At 38.6% G+C, this 24,019-nt stretch overlaps 1 protein-coding gene across 4 annotated transcripts in view; it reads left to right on the top strand.

The window, feature by feature from the left end:
* The window catches only part of PKNOX1 (PBX/knotted 1 homeobox 1), a 28,065-nt gene extending 8,419 nt beyond the window's left edge, over positions 1 to 19,646 (top strand). For 2 of the 4 annotated variants that reach the window (XM_081197205.1, XM_081197204.1), the window contains exons 2-12: positions 302 to 389; positions 2,715 to 2,845; positions 4,079 to 4,250; positions 6,128 to 6,298; positions 6,612 to 6,689; positions 8,423 to 8,522; positions 9,283 to 9,380; positions 9,483 to 9,611; positions 12,118 to 12,194; positions 12,813 to 12,985; positions 14,071 to 19,646. In XM_081197205.1, coding sequence (XP_081053331.1) covers positions 339 to 389; positions 2,715 to 2,845; positions 4,079 to 4,250; positions 6,128 to 6,298; positions 6,612 to 6,689; positions 8,423 to 8,522; positions 9,283 to 9,380; positions 9,483 to 9,611; positions 12,118 to 12,194; positions 12,813 to 12,985; positions 14,071 to 14,282 — 1,392 coding nt within the window. In that variant the 5' untranslated portion in view covers positions 302 to 338 and the 3' untranslated portion in view covers positions 14,283 to 19,646. The remainder of the gene's footprint in view (positions 1 to 301; positions 390 to 2,714; positions 2,846 to 4,078; positions 4,251 to 6,127; positions 6,299 to 6,611; positions 6,690 to 8,422; positions 8,523 to 9,282; positions 9,381 to 9,482; positions 9,612 to 12,117; positions 12,195 to 12,812; positions 12,986 to 14,070) is intronic. The other 2 variants (XM_081197207.1, XM_081197206.1) reach the window with 2 other exon arrangements.
* The last annotated feature ends 4,373 nt before the right edge of the window (positions 19,647 to 24,019 follow it).

The raw sequence follows: 24,019 nt of genomic DNA, 5'->3' as shown, positions 1-24,019 counted from the left end.
TTTAGTTGCGTGTTTGTTGTGCAACTCTTTATTGTAATAAAGAGCAAGATCAAGTGGCCAACCATATTGCATTTATCACTTTTTCTGGCAAATATGATTTAATAGTCACCTTGACTGCTTTTGTCAAAAAGGGTTTGAGAACATTCCTGAGATCTTGTAGGTTGGTGTAGCAAATACATGTGATTGCATTCTCAATCCCCTCTGCCCCTATTCTGCTGCTGCACATGCAGATGTCAGTTATGTAATTTGTATTCGATAACATCCTGTAAAAATACTAACCTTTTTGGATTTCCCCCCTAAGGTATGATGATTTGACTTTATAAGAACCCTAAGTAACCATGATGGCAACGCAGACATTAAGTATAGACAACTATCAAGATGGGCAACAAGTAAGAACATTTTTAAATAAAAAATGAAAATGTGAAGTGCACCATAGTAGGTAAAAAGAATATGTTAAATAATTATGGTGTCCAAGACATAAAACTACTTCTGTCCGATCTATATTACTTTTCATCTGCTGTTATTTTAATATGGTACCTAAGTCATGACACTGGCTTGCTCTTCAGCTGTTTCCTAGAAAGGTAGGAAACAACGGAATTTTCAGAAGCAAAAATTATTTAGGATTGATTCCTTTATATTATTATTATTATTATTATTATTATTATTATTATTATTATTATTATTACATTTATCAGTCGCTTTATACGATCAAAATTCTCGAAGTGACTTGCCAAGGTAAAATGCATGAAAGCAGTTCAAAACCAGAAGAAATATAAAACTATGAACAATACAAAGCATACATAAATTGCTTATCTAGCATTATATTGATAAGGACAAGTCCTACCTACCCCACTCAAAGCTAAGCATCACCATAGGAGGTAATATTAATTAACCAAAGATCCGGATAAAGAAAAAGGACTTAGCATGGTGCCTAAAGATTAACGAGGAAGACTCTAGGCATCTGTTCCTGGGGAGAGCATACCACAGAGCATGTGAGAATAGGCCCAGTACAGCCTATTATGACTGAGACAATGCCCCAGGGAGTCGGACAAAGATAGCTCCCATCACTTGTTACCTGATGCTTTTAACCGGCAGTGCTGGGATCTTCTGCATGCGGTGCATGTGTTCAGCCACTGAGCTTCTGCTCTAAACTTGCTGAACCAGGTTTTATTTTGTTTTGTCATTTAGCCCCTCTCTCTCGCACACATGTACACAAATATTATTTTGTGAAATATTGCCTAAACATTGCTATCGAACTTGAACTTCTTTAGCTGCTTGGGTTGTCAACCATATAATGTTGTACTTAACTATGCGGTATTTTGACTGAGCAATTATTTTGTTGAATAAATAAGGGGTGGGGGTGGGGAGAAGTGTCTAGGCACCTGATGAGGTTATGTTGCCTTTTTTTACTTTAAGGAAAATATCACAGCATGTGGCCATAAACAAATTTCTAGGTGATTCTTGAGAGGCTTTTTTTCTGTATACAGTACTTCTGATTTTACAGTGGAAGTGACTATTGTACTGTTCCTTGAAATTTGTAAACTAATTACAATGCAATCATATATATTATATATGTTCAGTTGTAAGTCCTGTTGAGGTAAGAGTGCATAGGATTCCATCCTCAGTTTACTTTTGATTTTATATATGCTTGGGTTTGTTCAGCAACTCCAGAAAAAGCACCCAAATAGCTCCTTCTTGCATTCGTTTGGCATTGCTCTTAATGGTTTCACGACTTACTTAGCTATCTCTTAATTTTTCAAATCGTTCAGCTTGTTACAAGATGGGTAATAGCATTTAAACATAATGTTCACTTTGTTCAAATTGTGAAGCAGTAGTCCTATCCAGGTCTTCCACAACAGTACAAGGACATGGTGCAGAGCTGCAGCTAGGAGTTACCTAGTATCTCCCCAGATTTCACAGACAGAAGAAAATATTGTGACCATAGTCCTACAGTTAGATTGTTTTATTGCCCTTACTAATTAGTCTAATTCATAATAAACTGCAACTTCCTATCAAAAAGTAGATATATTAGATCTTTCTCGTATTTTTTCCACAAACTATTTAACATATATACAAAAGTCCTTATTTATATTCAGTACAGAACAAACAGTGAAACATTTAATTTTTAATATTGAAACACCTAAAAATAAAGCTATAAGCTTTTCATACAATAATTGTGAAATGGTCCCTCCTTTGCAATATCTCTGAAGAATTATATGCACTCCAGTGCCCAAAATAAAGCCTGAAATGTTAAACATTCTTAATTAGAAATGAGCTCTATTGAGTTTTCAAGTAAATGTGTAGCATACAGAATTATTTCTAATGATAATTTCTGTTTGCAAATGACACTTTGCCTATTGCAGATGTTTTCAAGGTCTGCTTTCTTAAAGTGATTTTTGTTGAAGCAGTGTATGTGTAGCTTTATCCAAAAATAGCTGGCTTATGAAATGCAGGATTCTGTAACAGACAATTGACTAAAAGAAACCTACTAATGGGAGTCAAACTTGTAGTGACCTTTCCACTATCTTCCTGCCTCCAAATGTTGCAAGGATTAAATGAGTTGTTTGTTAAATGCTTGTTCTTTTTGTGTGGTTGCCAAGTCATACCAACCTTCTGGCAACTTACTAGGCCTTTGGCTTTCTCTTTGCTTAGAAAATGAACCATTTAGTTGTGAATCTATGCTGTTGGCAATATAAAGCATCTTTCTTTTCCAGCAGATGCAAGTAGTAACAGAATTAAAAACTGAGCAGGATCCAAACTGCTTGGAAGCAGATGCAGGAGGATTGAGTCCTTCCCCGGTAGAGTCCCAGACTCCGATGGATGCAGATAAGCAGGCTATTTACAGGTAGCAGTATTCACAAGATGAGCTGTTTCTAGCAGTAAAATGTATCATTCTCTTTAGTAGGTCATGGGTGGTTCTCAAATCATGGGGTGGTGCTTGTGTATGCAGGAGACATGGAACATGTGGAAGGGGGCACACACTGTTCTAGACATGATAAGATCTTGAGGCTGATGCATCTTTCCCCCCTCACCAGCCAAGCCATGGGTGGGAGTGGGGTTCTCTAGAATATCCTCATTAGATTTGTAGGGGCAACTGCTCCCCCATTCATTGACTTGGGAAAAGGTGCTACTTTGAACTAATGCTGTTTTCCTATTTGTGGTTTTAGGAGGTGTCAAATATAACTTGTTCAGTTTTCCCTTCCTAATACCAGTATTGAATTAGTGCCTAGACCAAAGTTTGTTCCACATATCAGTGCAGCTGGGGAGGTTGGTGATAGGTTGGGGGACTCAGAAAGTTGAATAAGTTTAGAAGAGGAGGCCTAAGCTTAAATCAGCCAGTGTATTGTAATTTGTCAAGAAGTTCATACATTTGGGGTTTTCTAATTACTGTGAGATGGTTAATACATGTTTTCATGCTTAAGACTGAAATCTATACATTTACAAGAGACTAAGCCCTATTGAGGACAGAAGGCTTGTGCAGTAAGTTCTGCTAACTTCTGTTGGCGTTGAACATACTTAAGTGTTCAGGATTGTGACCTGCGTCTCAGGGCAAAGCTTTTTATTGTCTTTGTATTTAGTTATATATATTTGTCTAAACTTGCTTTCTGTTAGAGCTACATCGTTACAATCTAAGAAAATAAAGAATGGCATCCCTACTAGATTATTTTTTATTTTAAAACATACAATTGTATTAAATTTCAGGCTTTTTAGGGTCTTTATTTGAGCAAAGCTTAATAAAAATGTAAGTGAGACCCAATAGTACAAGCTACCCATCAGTATCATTTACGGTACATCAAACTGTGGGATGACATTGATATTTAAATGATTCTATAATTAGCAGTATTTGATCCATGCTAAAAAAAAGAGCAAATAAGGGAGATCACAGTATATTCAGTTCTGAACCTAGCATAGTAATTGCTAATGTAACTTTATTACATTAAATGTAATACTAATGTAATAATCTAAAATAATAGGATTGTATGTATGCAATGTCCAGATTGCTCAGAATTTTTCATCAAACTAATTTGCACATAGATATTTCCACAAACCTACAATTTGCTTGTCTTTTTATTCCTAGACATCCACTGTTCCCCTTATTAGCACTATTATTTGAAAAATGTGAACAATCCACACAAGGCTCAGAAGGCACAACGTCTGCAAGTTTTGATGTAGATATTGAAAACTTTGTTAGGAAGCAGGAGAAGGAAGGAAAACCATTTTTTTGTGAAGATCCGGAAACAGATAATCTAGTAAGTAAAAACATTTTAGATAAGATTTCAATTTATTTATAAAATCTTTATATTTGAAAAAAGTAAATTGATACTGAGAAAACTGAATTGTGAAATGTCAACTTAAAGAAGTTGAAATTTACAGCCCTTGGTAGCAGCAGACATTCCCTGTCAGTATTACTGACAGAAGCTCCTCCATCACATAGCAAATTATCAACTTGGCTAGCTTCTTTTTTTAGATAGTTGTTTGTTTGTAGTTAATCTGTCTGCTTCATGAGACTCTTTTGACATATCAATATGTTTTCCAGTGAGTCAGATGTTCTTATGTGTAGGGTTTTGGTTGTTTGCATTTAATTTGCTGTCCTCCTCCACTACTTCCTCAATTCTTTCCATTCTCCTCCTCTCTCCCCATCCACCCAGCTGGGATTTGTGGTTTACATCTCAACAAACCATTTGATTTAATATGGTTGCTTGAAAGAACCCTGATTGGCTCTTTGCTGTGCATGTAGTTCCTTAAGTGGAAACTTCATGATATTTTGTGCTTGCTGATTCTGGCAATTGAGGTGCTGCCTGAATATTGAGCTTATCTCCAGAGGCTCTTCTCCTGGTGCCACTGCCTTCTGATATGGGGCAGGTAGTGACCACGCAAAGAACCCATTCAGAGATGCAGTCTGCTTATTGAACTCTCTCCTTTGTGTGAACATCCATTTGTGGAATATGGCTTCTACCAGGGGCGTAGGAAGTGGGGGTGCGGGGGAGGGTGCGAACCACCCTGGGTGTCATCCCTGAGGGGGTGATAAAATGGCACACCACGGGGGGGGCACTTACCACAGGGCCTGGCCTGCAGTGCGCCCAGGCCACGCGTCTCTCCTGGAAGTGACGTGGTGGCTCTGGGCTGCGCGCTGCCTGAAATGGCAGCGTAGGACTTGCGCCCGCCAGGCAGACTCCGTGGGCAGCTCACTGTGCCTCCCCCCTGGGCAGATCACCACCCAGCGCCCCTGGGTGGATCGCCTCGCTCCCGCCGCTCCGAGTGCCGGAGCAGCTAGCTACGCCCCTGGCTTCTACTTTCCTCTATCCTTCCACACAGCCTCAAAATCCGCTCAAGATTCTTGGGCACGTGGGCAGCTGCAGTGGATAAAGATGAGAAACCAGAAGTCCTGTTGTGCAAGTGGATTTTCATTGTGCTCTTTGTGATTCCTTTTTACTCAGAGCTTTTATTCTTTTATGCCTTTTCTGCTATTAGTGTTGATTACTCCTGATTATTTCCCATTTTTTCATCTGCCACTGATTGTAGATTGCATCATCTTGTAATTTTATGTTTTTATTATTGTATTTTTATTCCGTAAGTGTAAGCCACTCTGAGGCTGCATTTTCTTAACAAGTAAAATAAATTGAGTGGTTGGCTTTGTGCCAAATGCACATCTGATTGTACTTGAGTTGACACTTGAAGATAATGCATATTGCTATTTCTGATCAGCTCAACTACTTATCATAAGGAAGTTGGGTATGTGAAAATCTCTGCATGTTATTCATTTGAAACTTGTAGCCTTGTTCAAGAAGAAAAATGGAAAAGGTGGGCTAAATAGGAGGGCTGCATCATACATAATAATCTGCACAAATCAGATCTGTGTAGAAAAATGCATTTATATAGCCTATACATGCTGTGGGCAGTCCCCAGTTTTGTGCAAGCAATTAACAGTGTACATAGTTTCCTACATTGAGACAATATCTGGGTAGGAGAAAGCAACAATAATTATAAACTGCCCTGTTGAAAATAAGCAAAAAAGTAGCTCAAACATATATTGAACAACTTAGCACACTGTAAATGACATATGCAAATGTTTGTTTTCATTGGTTTTTTACTTGTCTCTGAATTCTTTCTCTTTTCCCTCTTTTAGATGGTAAAGGCAATTCAGGTTCTACGAATTCATCTGCTTGAGCTAGAAAAAGTTAACGAGCTCTGTAAGGATTTCTGTAGTCGCTATATTGCCTGTCTGAAAACGAAAATGAACAGTGAAACTCTGCTAAGTGGAGAATCTGGGAGTCCTTATTCACCTGTACAACCCCAGGTACCTTTCATGCTAACTGAAATATATTTTCTTTATTTGATTTATAATCTACATTATCCCAAAGACTCAGGATAGGTAAGATTAGTTTTTAAAACAAACAAAGAGCAGATAAAATATAAATTACTATGTTAATATTGGTTGAATTTGTAAACCATGCAATTTACAAATAGATGATCTGTGACTGGCAAGCTAGCAGTTTTTAAGGTTTTGTGATATTGTTAAGATTATAAGATCTCCCTTTTTCTTAGTAGTCACGTACATGGAAATGCAATTCTTAAAGAATGATCATAATCTATCAACTCTTTGTCTGCAGTCCAGCAACTTTAAACATGATAGAGATAGCTTGGATTTGCTGGAGCAGCTGTCTTCATGGAAAGAGTCACCAGAAAATGTGAGCAGTAGAGCAAAAATGACACGATTATCATTGCACCTCTTTGGCACTACCTCCTTAGCCTAATTTGGGGGTTGGCTTTGTTCATCTCATTGTAGATAATGGCCCCATCCCAGCAAGTGGTGATTTGTATGTAGAAATAGGGTTCTGTGATTGCTCTCTCATCACATACACAAGGCTTCAGGACATAAAATAAAGCTCCTCACATCCCACAGCCTGCATTCCATGCACATAAGGGCCCAAAAGCTGTGTTATATGAATTCAGATCTCTTGGACTCAGAATTGTTTGCTCTGTTTGGCAGAGTCTGTTATAAGGCCTCAGGTACCTGATACTTTATATCCTTTCATGGAGATACCAGACTTTAAGCCTGGAACCATTTGGGAAATATTTGCTCTACCAGCGAGCTATGGGCCCTCCGATACATAACACCTATAATGAAAAATGTGTCCATGCAGGCCCTCTGTTTTGTTTAATTTATTGGAAAGTGTAAAAAATCAACTGCTACACAGAAGTATTATATTTTTCGAAATTGAATTGCTAGTAACTGGAGGAACAGAAGTTGGTAGATAATTTCGTATCTTGCTCATTCCCTATCTTTTCCTTGAACATAAGTCAAAATGCCATCAGAATTGCTATAATTTCAGAGCACACCTCTCAAAACTTTAGCATATGGCTCCATTCACCATTCATACCATGAGAGCTCTCCTAGAAGCCAGTCAGACAACATCTGCTCACAAGTTCCATGGCATAAATTAAGTTTATCACGATTAGTATTGAGATACTGGTGTATGTTTTTGAACTTCTTCATTGTGTTTCATTACATCCATCATGCCAGCCCCATGTCAATGTACTAATTGTAAATTGCATTGTCATCTAGACTTACCTGTAGTTTTGGCTTATACCTCAATAAATCAGATAAATTTTAAGTTTGCAAAAGATCCAAAAAGTTCAAATTTTAAGTGCTTGAAACTTTACATTTCCTGTGGAAAACAATGAACTATTGACCATCTTTAATTGTGAGGATTCATGCATTTTTCTAGCATCAACTTTAGAAGGGCTAGAATTTCATCCCCAACAATACAGTGTTATATATATTCTGACTGTACATGTGGTTGCCATGTTTTTTTACTTATAACACAATTCTAAACAAGTCTATTCTGAAGTCCCAATGAGTTCAGTAAGACGTACTTCCAGGTAATAGGGTTGCAGCCATAAGCATATTTGCATAACCTTTTTTAAAAAGAAATGTTGGGATATTCTAAATTATTGTAGAATAACAATTCCTAAGTATGTAGTGCATTGACTAAAATTTATCAATTGTCTCTTTTACAAGCACTTTGATTACAGTAGCATGTGACTAGCCTAATATTAAACGGGATAAGCACTGTCAGCTGGGTTACTTCTGATCCAGAATTTGCATATCTGTTCTATATTCTGATAGGTGGTTCAATGTGGAGAAGAAAACCCACACTTGGAAAACCAAATATAAATGCAACATACTGTCAAACTGAAATATCTAGGTTATTTACCACCTCCTTTCATTGAATTTCCTTCTCATACTAGTTTCATCACTGTTTTTGATCATACTGGTTGGTAGTGATGACATCATCATTATCCTCATCGGGTTTATGTTTTGAACATCTCATATTTGGTACAGTACCATTTCAACTTAAAGTGACAGGAGCATCCTTTGTTATAAGTTCATGTAATTTTTGTTGTTTACTATTTCTAGCCAATTCAAAGTGCCATCACAGGTACGCTCAGTCCCCAGGGGATTATGGTACCTGCATCAGCCTTGCAGCAGGGAAATGTAACTATGGCAACCGTTGCAGGTAGGAAGCACTGAATAAAAATGCAAACACTGCACTCATCGTAGATGTAGTTTGTGTCTGTTAAGTGACTAAGAAAAGGAATTCTTGAGATGATTTTTTGATTACTATGTTTATATGCCGCCTTTCTGCCTGTGCAGTCAAGGTCATTTACAATTTAAAATAATGGCATATAAGCAGGTTGGCATGGTGTAAAAATGGGGGGGGAGGAGGATGGGGAAGGATGAGGAAAATGAGAAGATTCATTACAAATGCATACAAAATAACTGATAAAATGACCAGGTTGACTGAAGCAGACAGTTATGGGAGGGAGGGAGCCAAGCCAATGAAATGGGCCATGTTTATAGCTCTCCTATTGAAGTAGCCATGTGGAATGTTTGTTTTATTAAGTTTTTTGTATCCTCATTTTTTATTTTTCTGTTGTGAATATCCCTGGGATCTTTGGATGAAGGGCAGTATGCAAATTTAATAAATAATAATAGTAATGGCTGCTGATGAAAACATTATTATTTTATATTATTCAAATACAAATTATTATGCAACCACTGGCCTAGCATCTTCACAATAATGGCTGTATGGAAAGGTGAATCAGATGCAATTGTCTATTCTTTTTTAAAAAAATACAACAAGCTTATGTAAAATTATAGCGAAGTTTTAAAGTAAGTTTTGTGTGTTGTGTAAATAGTTTATTGTTTTCTTTGTTTAATGACATCTATATGAAAATGTTTGCTGTAGTGTAATATTGCTATAATATTCTTTTAAGGTGGTACGGTGTATCAGCCAGTGACTGTGGTCACACCTCAAGGTCAAGTAGTGACACAAGCTTTGTCACCTGGAACCATCAGGATCCAGAATTCACAGGTTTGTTTTATATTATAAGCATTTTTTAGTGAAATATTTAAAAAAACATGGTAATATTATGGTGTGTTAGTAACTGCCTGCTACTTCTGAATCTCTGTGCAGCTCCAGTTACAATTAAACCAAGATTTAAGCATCTTGCATCAAGATGACGGGTCATCAAAAAATAAAAGAGGAGTTCTTCCAAAGCATGCTACAAATGTGATGAGGTCTTGGCTTTTTCAGCACATAGGGGTAAGGTTGATCACAGTGATTTGGGAATCACTACTATTCTGATAATTTCTGCTGGTATCTGCATGAGGGGAAAATGTTTTGGCAAAATCTGAAGCTTTTAACTACCTACTCAGAATATATTAACTTGGTATATTAGAGTTGAATCAGGCACAAATTCAGTGGATGTCTATTATATAACCTTGTGATCTTAAATTTTAGAGATATTTTTGGTTTTATTACATCATGCTGAGGATTTTTTTTAATCCTGTGCTCCCTTGAACAGTAGTCCTTTGAGGGATATATTTATATCTCTGTTAATCTGAACCAGTTCCTAGGGGGCTAGAATGCAGTAGCATGTTTCTTTGTGCAGATTGCTGTACTAAATGCACTCCACACTCTCAAAAGGGGCCTTGTTAGCTTAGGGTCACACATGTTTCCTGTAATACCTACATGCATAGTAAGTTACGTTATGATCTGAAAGGTCAGACAAAAGTTTTTACAGGTTTTCTTCTTAATTCACATGTTATATGTACTTTTGTAAAGAATTCAGTCCCTTTGGCTGTATGTTTTTGGAGGTGGGGGAGGAACGCTCAACAGGAATGCTCCACAGTCCATGTACTCGTGATCAAATTTATTATACTCAGCCCCCTCAAATTGTACTGTTTGGGCAGCAGTATTTTCAGCTCTAGCAAATAGAGCAATATATGTAACAAGCTACCAGTGCTGGTGGCTTCATCCAAAGGTATTAAAATAACTTGAACTTTCTGCATGGCTAAATGTAATATGTGATCCAGTATTCCCTTTTGAATGACACGGGTGGCGCTGTGGGTTAAACCACAGAGCCTAGGACTTGCCGATCAGAAGGTTGGCGGTTTGAATCCCTGCGACAGGGTGAGCTGCTGTTGCTTGGTCCCTGCTCCTGCCAACCTAGCAGTTCGAAAGTACGTCAAAGTGCAAGTAGATAAATAGGTACCACTCTGGCAGGAAGGTAAACGGCGTTTCTGTGTGATGTTCTGGTTCGCCAGAAGCGGCTTAGTCATGCTGGCCACATGACCCAGAAGCTGTACGCCGGCTCCCTCGGCCAATAAAGTGAGATGAGCACCACAACCCCAGAGTCGGCCACGACTGGACTTAATGGTCAAGGGTCCCTTTACCTTATTCCCTTTTGAACTGTACTGCATAACATCTTATGAAACTACAAGGAGACAAAAATGGGTTTGTATTAATTCTTAACAGTTCCTGATAAATTACTAGAATTACTATACTAAGTACATTATAGATAGTACTAGAAATAGCTATGTTTCTCTTGTAGATTTTTAACTGGTAATGCTTTTATTTAACTCCACACGGTATTTTATCCCTACCATATGACACAATGTGATAAATCCAGCTTTATCACATGCTGTGTTCCCCAAGGATCATGCCATCTAGCAAGGACAGCTGGGAGAATAATCCCCTCCCCCACATGGACATTTAAGGATAAAGTTATATTGTTAATTCTTTTTAAAAAATAATGTAGTGGTCAGCCTGGTTATCATTTGAAGGTTGATGTTGAAGTCCTTTCTGGCTTTCTTTTAGGTTTCATGACTTCACTGGATATTAGAATTGCACAGAGCTAGGTTAAAGATGTTCTGAAGCTAGCACTTGCCTTCTTTTTTTCCTGGGAGGGAATTTTTTATTGCACCCATTTAAATAATAAATGCTTGACAGTTTACTATCTACTTCTTCTGTTACTGTGCTAAGCATTTTAATAATCTCAGTTTATATTTCACCCAATTACTAATTGTCTTATCAGTTATGCCTAAACTGGGCCAGTAACTGTCAATCGATCAGGGATATCAGCAAAGATTGGTCTGCCAGCTATTATGCTGAAAAGATAGGGAATTTAAATTTTCTGTGAGAATTCTGGGGAAAAAATGCATTCATTACATCTGGGGGAAACTGGCTAGTTCATTTTATGATTTCATAAAAGTTAATATAGCAACAAAAAACTGAGACTAAAGGTTTTTTTAAAAAAGTACAGAGGAAAAAGAGTATGGAGATCCCTGCAGGTGACAGAATCCTTGAAGTTATTGTAGATTTCCTTTCCCTTGCAGTCTTTTTCAATTCCTTACCTGTGAATATTTTTTTTCTGGGAACTAGCGCCAGAGACTATAGAAATTGGAGTACTAGGGATGAGAATGCGTTGGTTTTTGTAATAGCAGTGAGTATTTTAAGTTCACAGAAGTAGGAGTCTAAAGAATAATGTTCCTTTCATTATTAGAGTAATAAATAATTATCTGTAATCGGTGTCATAAAATCAACATATTACATAAAACAATGAAAATTTCAATCTACACATATGAAATCATTGTGACGTGTGTTGTCAAAAATTAGTTTATCTGGTCAGAAATTATCTAATTAGCATAGAATTAATCCCACACTAAATTGTATTCCCTTTGCTTTATGGTTGCAGATTTTTGTATTGTGCTTATTGCATATCTTTAGCAAGTTCTTATAACTTTTCCATCCCCCTTCCTGTCTGTAGCATCCATATCCAACAGAGGATGAGAAAAAACAGATAGCAGCACAAACCAATCTAACATTACTTCAGGTTAACAACTGGTAAGATACAACGAATTTGCCACTTTTTGTGTTACAAAATTCACCTATGTTGAAAAGTCACATAGAAATATACAGCATTTTCCTTTGGGCTGCTATGTAAAGCTAAAACTGGACGGGATTGATGTAGGGCAGAGGTGGTCATGGGCCAGATCCTTACTGGAATCATCCTTGACAAGTGAGTATGCCACATGATTGACAGGTGTGTTGTCCTGCCCAGCTGTGAGAATACCTTGTGCAGGATTTGCATTTTGGTACCACTTTATCAGGCTCACGTTCTGTGCTTTGGGAAGATCTGAACAAAGGGCTGGCAAAGTGATTGTTTCCCCACTCCTCTCCTTTGACAGGACAGGAGAAACAAGGAGCACCTGGACCAAGCAGAATCACCCTCCCTTCACTTTGACTAATGTTGTGTGGAGGCAGGCGATTCTGCTAAGCACTGAATTTCAGTATGCCAGAAAGCTCCCTGCAGGGAACTCTCTACCACACCCAAAGGCAGCAGAATCATACTCCCTTTGTATCAGCCAAGTGTGTGTGTGTGATCCTGCTTAGCACTGGGCTTGGGTATAGAGAGTCTGATTTTACGGATGTCTTCATAAGATTCATTTTTGGTCATTTTAGGTTTATCAATGCTAGAAGACGAATTCTTCAGCCAATGTTGGACTCCAGCTGTTCTGAAACTCCAAAAACAAAGAAGAAAACAGCGCAAAACCGACCAGTTCAAAGGTTCTGGCCAGACTCCATTGCATCAGGAGTAGCTCAGCATCAATCAAATGAACTTACAATGTCAGATGGTGAGCAGATTCCTCAGCTACTTTATTTACTCTTTGCAAACTGGATGTTTTAGAAACTCTCCTGAGCCTGTCAGACAATTTCGCAAACAGTTTGTATGAATGAAAGGGGTGCAATCTCTCTAGTAAAAATAATCCCTTGACGTAAATAGATTTCAGAGAATTCTAACCCCCAGCTGCTGCTCACACTGTTGAAGGCAGACCAGTTCGGGGCCAGTTTCTTCTTCTGCCATGCCAGCTCCAGGCTGGTGCAGCAGGGGGTGGGTCTGAACTGGGCCTCTTTTCTGGCAGTTGGCCTGCTGAGGATCCATCAGATTCATCCCCAGCCCTGCTTCAGCACTGGAGCACCCTGTTTGGAGGTCTACACTAGTTACCACCAGTGGGAATACTGCTGGAGGTAACTGCCCAGTCAGCTGTGCTTTCAGCATAGGCATATGCAGCCAGTGGAGCCCACCAGAGCCAAGTAGAGGGACACCTCTACCCAGTTGTAGCTCCCTCCATCAGCACTGATCAGGCAATTAGGAACATGCCCTTAGCATAGCAGCAGTTCTTCATGGATCACATGATTCATGTGCCAAATTGGATTATTTCTCCCTCCTATGTACCGGCACCATTCATATAATCAGAGGTCTGTAATGGCTCAATGTGGTTAAACATTCCTGTGTCTGGTACACACTTTCAGCCTCACACATGTTTATTCAGAAGCAAGTTCCACTTTGTTCACTGGGGCTTTTTCCTCAAGTAATTGTATATAGAATTGTAGCCTTAAAAGTTAACAGCTTTGGGATTGCTTTTCATTGGCAGCCCGATTTTAAAAGCACAAACCCACTGTTTATTAAGATAAATGAGAAGCGTGTTCCAAAATGTTCAAAACTCAGAAATCTCACTAGACTAAAACTGACATCTCTTGTATGGAAATTACTTGTATGAAGAAAGATATTTCAAATAGCTTATTCAACTTTCATTCACTTTTAATTTTTAGATCTTTGGCTTTCATTAATAGGTTTTTCAGAGTAAGAACTGTGGATTTTGTAAAAGAATTGAATTGTTGTTCCAACTGGACCCTTGTTTTTCCTCCCCATTCTCAGGAGCCGTTGTGACAATTACAGCCCCAGTCAACATGAATGTAGACAGTCTGCAATCTCTTTCGTCTGATGGTACTACTTTGGCTGTTCAACAAGTCATGATGGCAGGGCAAAGTGAGGATGAATCTGTGGACAGCACTGAAGATGACGGAGCAGACCTCTCAACCACAAACATCAGTGGGCTGGTCTTGGATAACAGTGATTCTCTGCAATAGGAAGCAAGAGAATCTGGCCTAAATATATAGGAGAAACAATAGACTGACTGACTTTTTATAGTTTGCACAGCAAACATTTTACACAAGTTTTATTTCTAATATGTTTTATATGTAGATATAGAAGAGTGCACTTTTTGTATTTCATAGTCGGCTTAAAGAGTGTCTTTACAGGTGCAGCAACTTCTTTCAAATGTGTTGTTTTTGGTTTTGGTTTTGAAATTCTAGTAATTTAAGAGAGAGAGAGAAAAAACATAATCACCCCGTTATTTTCTCAGGGTAATTTTTTCACTCACAAAATTGATCCCAGATTCCCCTAATAAGGGAATGGGGGGGGGTCATGGGACTGCAGTCCTGGGGGAAAGATGATGGATGCCTCGCGGGTGAGTTAACTTTACATTAGCATGGGTTTAAATATATACCCATAACACAATCATCATCTTACTCAATGGTTGCTGTTGTCTATCATCTCTGCTGCAGTTTTGTGACATATGAAATTGCCCTGGTGGGAGAATTTGAAAGTACTTCAGTCTCCTGGAGAGTTATGCAATTAGTCCTGTCATTTTAAGATTACTCTAGGTGGTTTAACAATGTAAATGTAAAGCATGTCAGACTAGTGTTTGGGATTTGTTTATGAAGTTAGCCATGTAGATTTGAAAGATGCTTCTGCACCTTAAAAAAAAAACCTGCCAGTCTGAAATGGGCAACAAAACACATAAAAGAAAGTGGAAACGTGTGAGTCAGTAACGAATGTATGGCATTTAAAATGAACTTAATTTCTCATTTAGTTGTTTGGTGGAAACCCTAGATTCCCCCTGTACCTTTGGATTTTGTCACTGACACAGCTGCTACTTGTCATTTTATCCACCAGCCCTGTGGCATGCTGGAATCCTACTTGAAATATGTGGGGTTGCGATGGCGGGGAGGGCAACAAAGGAACTGGAATGGGCAAAAGAAGCAGTGAGTGTCCCAATTCAGTGGTAGATTTAATGGTACAAGGGGGATTTCTGGATTGCAACTTAGCAGCTCTACTCATAGCTAGTGAGTCTGTTCATAATTTGCTATAAAACACTTATTTTTACCTTATCAGGTTATTGGAGTAAAATATTTTTATAAATTCTCTAAGAATTGGGATGATGACTGTATTGAGCATGAGAAAAATGTTTAGTACTCCTATTTGGAAGGTTATGAAAACAGTCCAAATTGAATAAACATGCCTATGTCATATTCTATGGATCTCTGCTATCCCATAGTGGTACAGCCTATTGTGGCATAAAGTGGTGATGTGAGAAGGACCCAGTCCCTAATGGGGTCTTGGTTATTGTTAAGCATTGATTTGTGTTCCGTATAAACTAATGTTACATTTCAGTCTATATCGAAACCTGTTTCCCAAGTGATTCGATAAATCGGTATGCATAGGGAGTAAAAACCCAAAATCTTGCCTTATAATCAAGATAAAATCTATAGCAGTACACACTTTGTACCTGTTGACAGAACATGGATATTAGCCTCTGAACTGCGATACATCTTTCCCCCACACTATTGCCACTTCTCAATTGTTGTTTTTATAGCCAAAGTATGTGATAAGGTTAAGATAAAAATGAATTTCTCAAGCACAACCTTACTTGCACAATCTCAACAATGCTTCACCATACTAACTATACCATTCAGCACTCAAAAATAGTGATGATAAATTAGCCTTCACCATAAATGTCATTAGCTCCCCACCCCATACCTCTTGAATTTGTTTATAGTCTTGTGTGTAGTGCCGTTGACACTACTGGCAGTTGGTATTTTCCCATTGCTTGCTTTAGATAATAGGCCCTGGGGGCTTGGTTAGCTATTTGGAGGAACTGGGTGACTTTATCTGCACCAACAAAATCCAGATTTATCTCTAGCTGAATGTGATAAATTAACTTGGTTGGAAGTCCTGATTCTACGAAGCCTTCAAAGAATTTGTTTCCCTGGGGTTTTGGGGTGGGCTTTAAAAAGAGTTGGTACCTCTCCACTAGCCCTATTTTCCTGTGTAGGTAAGTCTGAAGTTGGGAAGAACAAATCACATTTTTATTCTGTTACCTCTAGGCTATATCAGACCCAATCCAAATGTTATGGTGACAGCATGGCTCTATCTACTTGATAGAGGTTCTTTTACGATCCATAATCAATTTCCCACAAACATGGCCTGGGTGAGTAATGTCTCTACGCCATCATTATTTGCCTGTCCAGGTAGCTTAGCACTGGTATAGACAGCACAAGATCTGAGATGTTATGTTAACCAGCCCCTACTATACAAAAGTGTTGTTTTTTTCATTGACAACCACACTACTACAATGCTCAAATAGACCCACTTTACAGAGTACATGTCTTATTTTTATCTCATATTCCATAGGTACTCTCCTGATCACCAGATAAGCAAGGCAGCAGACAGAGGTTGACAAGAGTGCTGTGATCTCCATAGCCTCACAAGGGGAGGAAAAAGACAGCCTTAGAAAGCTACGAATACAAAGCAAGGAGACAGCCGAGAGATGACAACCTTAGATCAAGAATGTACTGAAACACTTTGCATAAAGCCTAGATAGACACCACACTCATTACAGTTGTGTGAAAGTTGGGTTAACCCATAATTTCTCTTTCATGCTTTTTGAAATTTTCTGAACAGTGTTAAGATGTGGAAAAATGTTTACAAGGGGTTTGTTTGGGGAAACATTAGTATAATGTAGCAAGTTTATATAGGAATAATACCAGGCCTCATTAAAACCACAACATTTAAACACCACCACTGAAAGAGCTAATGAAATGCAACAAACATTTGTGCATCTGAACGTACCATAGCTCAATGGTAGTCTGTTCATTGTGTTTTATTGGCTTTAAAATAGTTACCTAGGATAGCACCCTTTCTTGACTTTTTTCAGTAGCACTTCATAGAACCCCCCCCTTTTTTCTTATACAAAAACATTTCCCTGTTTTAGCTGCATATTTCCACACTCTCTGTTATTAGAAAGTGTTAGCAAGAGATAGACCCAAAGCAACATTTTCTTTTCATTTGTAAAACGCCTAGACTTGAAATGCTTGTGATGTAATTCAGAGCAAAAGCAGGCTTTCTGAAAGTGTAAAGGGGATTTGGGGCAAAGGCATGTCGAATGGAGTACCCAAGACATATTTGCAGGTGGTAGATTGTGGCCATTTTAAGTAAAAGACAGAGGGCAGTTGCAGCTCACACTTGGATCTGCTCTCACCCTTTTGGGTCCCGTCCCCCCCCCCCCCCCAGTTTGGGCTGTAGGGATTAAAGCCACTGTGATGGACTACCTGCATGCAAACAGTTTACTGTGCAAAGTATTTTCCACATGACATGAGTTTATATTGGCCACTGTATGCCCTTTTAAAATACAAATCAGCCAAATGCTGTTGAATTTCAAAGACAGGCCTCCCCTGTATGCAGGCTTATTTAACAAAAGGAAACCAAACCATTCTTCATTTATTTCATAGCCTCTGAAGTATATATTTTAATGTTAAATTCATTTGCACATGTCTGTTCTCACAGCCATGGTTAACAGATCTAGAAATGTCAAAATTGGAGCATGCCAGCCTGTAACTAATATGCTGTGACTTCTGTGAAGACAAAACAATCCCACATTAAGCAAATCATCAGTATCTTTGGGATGGATATCAGTTTGATGGTTCTGGGTTTGGACTCCAACTTTCTGCTGAGTTCTGGACATGGGTCTTCTACCCTTCAGCACAAGCAAATTCTTGATATACCTGAAACTGGGAGGTGGCAAATGCTCTGCCTTTCTTTGCTGAGTTGTGTTTTTGTTTAGTTTCATTGCAGTTGGTTGGAACAGTTATAACAGCACTGAGCTAGAAATTGCAGCTCTGCCCAGATACCTTGAAACTTTCTCTTATCCACAGAAATGTTTGGAAAAGCATTTCTGGACTTAAGAAGAATTTAAACTCTTGAAAACTTGATATCCAAATATGTGCGAGCTAAGTAATCATTTTCAATCATCGCATTAGATGAATGAGTGTAGTTTATTTTGATGTGTCTTATAATGGTGCTATTATTTATGACTGGTGTATGTATTGGCATCCTTCTCCTGAGATGGTAAACTGATCCACCAAAACAGAATGGTATTCTAGTTTTTCTCAAAGTCGAACCTTATGAAATGAATGGACCTACCTTAGTCATCATGTCCTTACCTTCAACAGGTCTCCTCTGAGTAAAGCTCAGTTGAATGCCACGCACGGTTAAGAAAAATAAACTCTGCAGTAGGTGTCCAGAAGTAGCTGTATGCTTGCTATGCCATTAATGTGCAAAAAACAGGGCAGAAGACTTGAGCTGTGTTTTTGGGATAGCACTGTAGCCCAGCCATGTATGGTCAAAAGGACATGTTTTAAAAATTCTTGTAGTACAAGAGAAAGGTACAAAAGATGTTTTGGGATTTCCAGTTCAACTTAGGAAAGTTAGTATCACTTTAATGAGGTAGTAGCTCTACAAAGGAACCCAGAAGTGCACCACTAATCCAGGATTCATTATGAGATTCAGGCTGCATCAGCCAATCATGGTGTGTTCAATTACATGTATCACATTTGGTAGAAATGTGCTAAGCATCCATTTCTCAATACTTAATGTGCTTTACTTTCTCTTTGAAACATATTGGATGTTACTGATGATTGGAATGCCATTACAAGTGGAAGTAGATTGTGTTTACCAAACCCAAATTACATTTTCTTAAACTTGTTTAACATTTTGAGGAGACTTTTGCTTCAGTGACAACTAGAAAAGGCTTTTGACTGTGTGTGTGGTTACAACTCATTCATATGCCCACTTCTTTGGATTGTGGCTATTATAAAGGTCAATGACAACTGCTTTTACAAGTGCTTGTCTGCCTGTGATAACAGCATTACACAAAGTAGACTTTATAGCATATTTAAATATTGGTTTGTTGATGCAGGAAATACAAAGGAAAGCACGCTAGACTTTGAGGTCCATAACCTACGTAGGATGAATGATTATGGGTTTTGTCTGCAAAATAAGTCATTGGATCCCCATTTCTAAAAAAAGTTATAGTATCTAATCCTTATGTTTTGGGTACTTCCCATTTGTTAGAGTCTATGTATTTTGGCAGAGAGAAAAAACATGTCTTCAGTTGTATCAGGAAATATTTTATCTTCATAACTGACAATCTTTAAAATCTAAACTCTGATAAACCTAGTTGTTCAGTTTGTTTTGTCATTTAATGAAATATTTGAACCAGCATGGCAAAATAATTATGATTCATCAATGTGTTTTACATGAAACCTCTGAACTCAAAGCATGATTTCTTCACTTTGTGTTTTAAAAGTAAAGTTTCACATTGCTTTAATTAAGGTCAATTGTCACATTACTGTGTTCCTGTTTCAATACTCTATAATGCAGATATCAATTTTGTTTTTCTTTTGTACATCAGTTTTGTTTAGAAATCCTTCCCCAGGTCTTTAAGTTGGAAAATATTTTGCATGATTCTTTACACAAGTCATTATTTAGATTATAGGAGCAAAAATGCAACATTCTTACTGATCTGGGAATGTTGTGTTTTTAACTGTAGACAAGCTTAACGAAAAGCTATGCAATGAATTAGTTCAAAATATCTTCTCTCTTTGTTGTTCTGAAATAAAAGTGAAAGAGATATCAAACTTTTAAGTCCTTTAAAAAGACCATTTAGAAGGTCCTATCCCATCCCAAGCTAGTTTTTTAAAATTTCCAGTTAGGATCATAATAGGGCAATCTTATGCTTAACTCAGAAGTTAAGCCCCAGTGAGTTTAATGACACCACCTGGTAATTGTGTATGATTTCAGGCACAATATTTGTAGAATACTGACTCCCAAGAGAAATGGTAGTAGCTATGTGGATAAAATATTGGAACAAAATACTCTTATGGGGCCTGTTACTAAGATACTTGAGAGTCACTGCTTACTGAACCTTTGTGCAGATGCAGCACTGAGAATCAAATACTCTTGCTTTTAAAATTTTATTTCTTTGTCATAGATAGCTTGTTTAATATTGTAATACTATATTTGCACTACTCCATCACCGTGCTGACCCAACTGGGGGATCTGTGGCATCCTGGATTTTCATGAAGGCAGGGCAGGGGCATAAAAGAGAGATGACCCTGGAGTTGGTCTGTGAACAAGGTGGAGGTTGCGGAAAAGGAAAGGGGAGAAGAAGGCATGGACTTGGGGGTGATGTTGAAAACACGTGCAGACTTCAGAACAGAAGGGAGACGCTGGGATGATTTCTTGATTCAGCAAGCAAGTGTCTTGTGGAGGGATTGTCGGGGAGAGGAGTATATAAGTGCAGTATATGGAAGAGCATAAGAGTATATAAGAGCAGGGTGTCATAGTCCCCCTTGTATTGTAATAAAAACAATCCAGTTAGCCAAGAACAGCCCATATTGGAAACCAAAAAGGGGGGGGGGATTGTAGTCTTTCGTGTTGCTATGATCCCATTTTGTTAACTCAGAAGCAGGATGCATAAGTAGCAGCTTTAAGATGAGTGCATGCATTCAATATGTGCAGCTGCTTTTTTGCAGTTCTGTACATGGATATCTTGCCCACAAGCATTTGGTAGTTCTCTTCCTGGTGTTCTCTCATTGAATGGAATGCATGGATGGTGGGTGAGGTGCTGTCTCCCTTTGTCAGTGATTTCATACTTGCTTACTGTCTCTAGGTGCCACTATAGTGCTGATTGCTTCGCTGTTCACTTTAGCATATGTGAAATGCAACGAACTCTTGAGTATCCTCGCCACTAGGAGATGGACTTCTGTAGCATCTGGGGGGCCACAGGTGCCCCATCCCTAACGTAAGGACCCCATTTAGCATTATTCAAAACAGTTGTTGATAGATAAGTCTTCCATGAATTTGTTTAATCCGCTTCTAATGCCCTTTAAGCTAATGATAATCACTACAACGTTTAGGAATGAATTGCATAAATGAATTCTGTGTTGTGTGGAGACATATTTTTGCTGCTTCAGAATTCCCAGACAATGAAATTTCATTTGATGCCAAGTTCTAGTATTTTTGACGGAGGGAGAAGAACTTCATTATACCGAAGCAATTTATACACTGTACTTTTGTAGATAATGTGAAGAGTGAGAATACATACTAGTTATGACTCCCCTCACTGGGTTGGGGCATAACAATGATTGCAAAAAATAATAATCAAAATATCCCAAACCATAAAACCTTGCCATTTTTGCTTTTACAGAAAGCCAATTAATGGTGCCACTTAGCAATTGCATCCCATTTGGGTATGCCAAGGTTTCCTCATTTATGAATATAATATGTTATTAACCATTATTATCACAGTTATTTTTCAAAATTCCAAGCATTTCCTATATTTGCCTCAACCAAATAATGATTTAAGTAAGGATCCAAACATATTTAAACTCCAGTCTTTATTATTATTTTTATTAAAATAATACCATAGATTATGTAACTCTTTAATTCTTAGGAAAAGTTCATTGACATTCATGAGAGCTGATGTAGCTTTAAGATTCTGGCACTGAACTAGATGACCCTCAAGGTCCCTCTCAAAGCTAAAATTCTACTACTGTATTCCCTAAAACACCAGGATGCTTATTTAGTAATGCTATGGAACTACCACCACCCAGCTCCCATGATACAGGGTACTTTTTACCCTAGCGAGCATTTAGAGGTTAAGGTGCACTGAAGCTGCCCCCCATTTGGGGGACACTTACAAATTTTACATTCTCTTTCAATGACTTCACCAGCAGGTACAAAATTTTCATCATCAGTGGGACAAGCGCACATTCCACAGCCATCCTGGGGTCTTCCTATATACTTGCAAGCTGGAGAAATTTTAGGGCAAGTGGAAGCGCAGACAATGTTATGATCTTCTCCACAGGTACACTTTCGGGTCCCAAAGTCAATAATCACAGACTGTCCCAGGAGAAGGATCCCATCTTCATAGCCTTCCTGGATACAAGCTTCCTTCAGAAACGCAGGGCACTTGCACTGAGGGATGCAGCGCGGACAGCACTGGTCCTTACGGGTCACAGCTTTGTGATTGTCAGGACAAGCTAGGCAGAGAACAGCAGCACAGTCTGGCCTGTGACGCTTGCAGTCACCATTTTGTAGGAAGCAGCAGCTCAGCAGCAGGCAGAGGAAGTGCTTAGGCTTCATTACTCTGGATCAAATGCAAAGAGGTCCTTTTAGCAGCATAGCATTTTTTGCTCATTCATTGCTTTCTATTATCTCGCCCAACTTTGCCTTTTTAAATACAGAGCTAATGCCCTCTCTCAGTAGAACACCAGTTTACATAGCATTTTCTCACACCAGGGGCACAAACACTGATTACATAGCACATTGCGGATTGGCTCACAGAATCAGCCACACTGGAGCTCAGGGTACACTTCCCAATGGATTGCCTTCAAAGCAACATGCTGCTCCTGATAGTTGCCTTCTCCAGCCTCCGATGATACTCGGACCACTTGTTCAAGGAAGTGCCACTTACAACCCCTTTGGGCCTCGTTCCTGCTGTTGTGTGTATGCGTGTGTGTGTGTGTGTGTGTGTGTGTGTGTGTGCAGTTATAAAATGTATCAAATTTCCAAGCCTTAGCTCATAAAATTTGAGGAGTGCTAAAAATTGGTAACATTCTGTCAAAAACCTATTACTGCAGAAGGAAGGAAGGATCTTGTGCAGCTCTTTCTATTTCTTAAAAACAGCAAACTGTCCTTCAGATGCAGTCAGCATTTCTAACTTTATTCCATGATAATAAAGGGGAATGCATTGGGTCAAATGCTTAGCTGATCTATGAAAAGGGGAAATAGCTTTAGTTTACCTGGATAGGCTTCAGGTGTGGGTGTTGCAAGTGGTTTGGTCCCCAGGTAGTGATATTTCCTCAGTAGCTGTTCAGCTGGAAGGTATGCTATTTATAATGTCACAGCAGAGGGAAAACCCATAAACCTGAACAGCTGGGAGGAGCTAAGAGCCCTTTCTAATTTATTACCAGTGGGTCTTTTATTATAGTATTATTTATTGTCAAAAGAGTTTTTATATTCCATATTATGTAAACAGAAAGAATATACAATTTGCATTCTAACAGCTGGGATCCTCTCTATTTATCTATATAAGAAAGTGTCTTAAATTTAATGTAAGTACATCCTGTAACTATACAGAACTATAGTTACCTTAATTGTCCCTTGTTTACTATTCCATAGTTCCTTAAACCCTTGCCAAGCAGGTCCAAATTTGCTTTATCTTGTCTCCATTTTTTAACCCATATAAGGGTTTACCCATATAAGGCCTTGATTAAGAAGTAGGTTTTACTATCCTCATTTTATCGGGGGAGAGGGGTGGAAGTGGCTCAATGGGTGGCATGGAGCTGCTATCTTTGGTTCCTGGCAGCTGGGTCACTGTTGCTTACTGAGCAGCAAGGGATGAGGCAAGATGCAGGTTGGCACATTACAAATGCACTGGCATTTATCTTCTTCAGAATAGCCTGCCATTCCACAACAACTTTTTAACATTTTGTACACGTGGAATTACACATCAGTCCACAGTTTAGAATGGGCAATAATTGCCAGACGACAAGGTAGCAATGACTTTTTCATTTCTTACCTCACAGGAAAAATGTAGGCTAACCTGCTTAAAATCTGCTTCTACCTGCTAAGCATGTTCCTATTTTAACTGCAGACCTCACACCATGCCCTTCCCTCCAGTTATCTAGTTAACATTTGC

Source organism: Podarcis bocagei (assembly GCF_964188305.1).
Source record: "Podarcis bocagei genome assembly, chromosome: 6".
Classification (NCBI taxonomy): Eukaryota; Metazoa; Chordata; class Lepidosauria; order Squamata; family Lacertidae; genus Podarcis; species Podarcis bocagei.
Note: the sequence above shows the minus strand (reverse complement) of the source record. Positions and strands in the feature narration are given on the sequence as shown.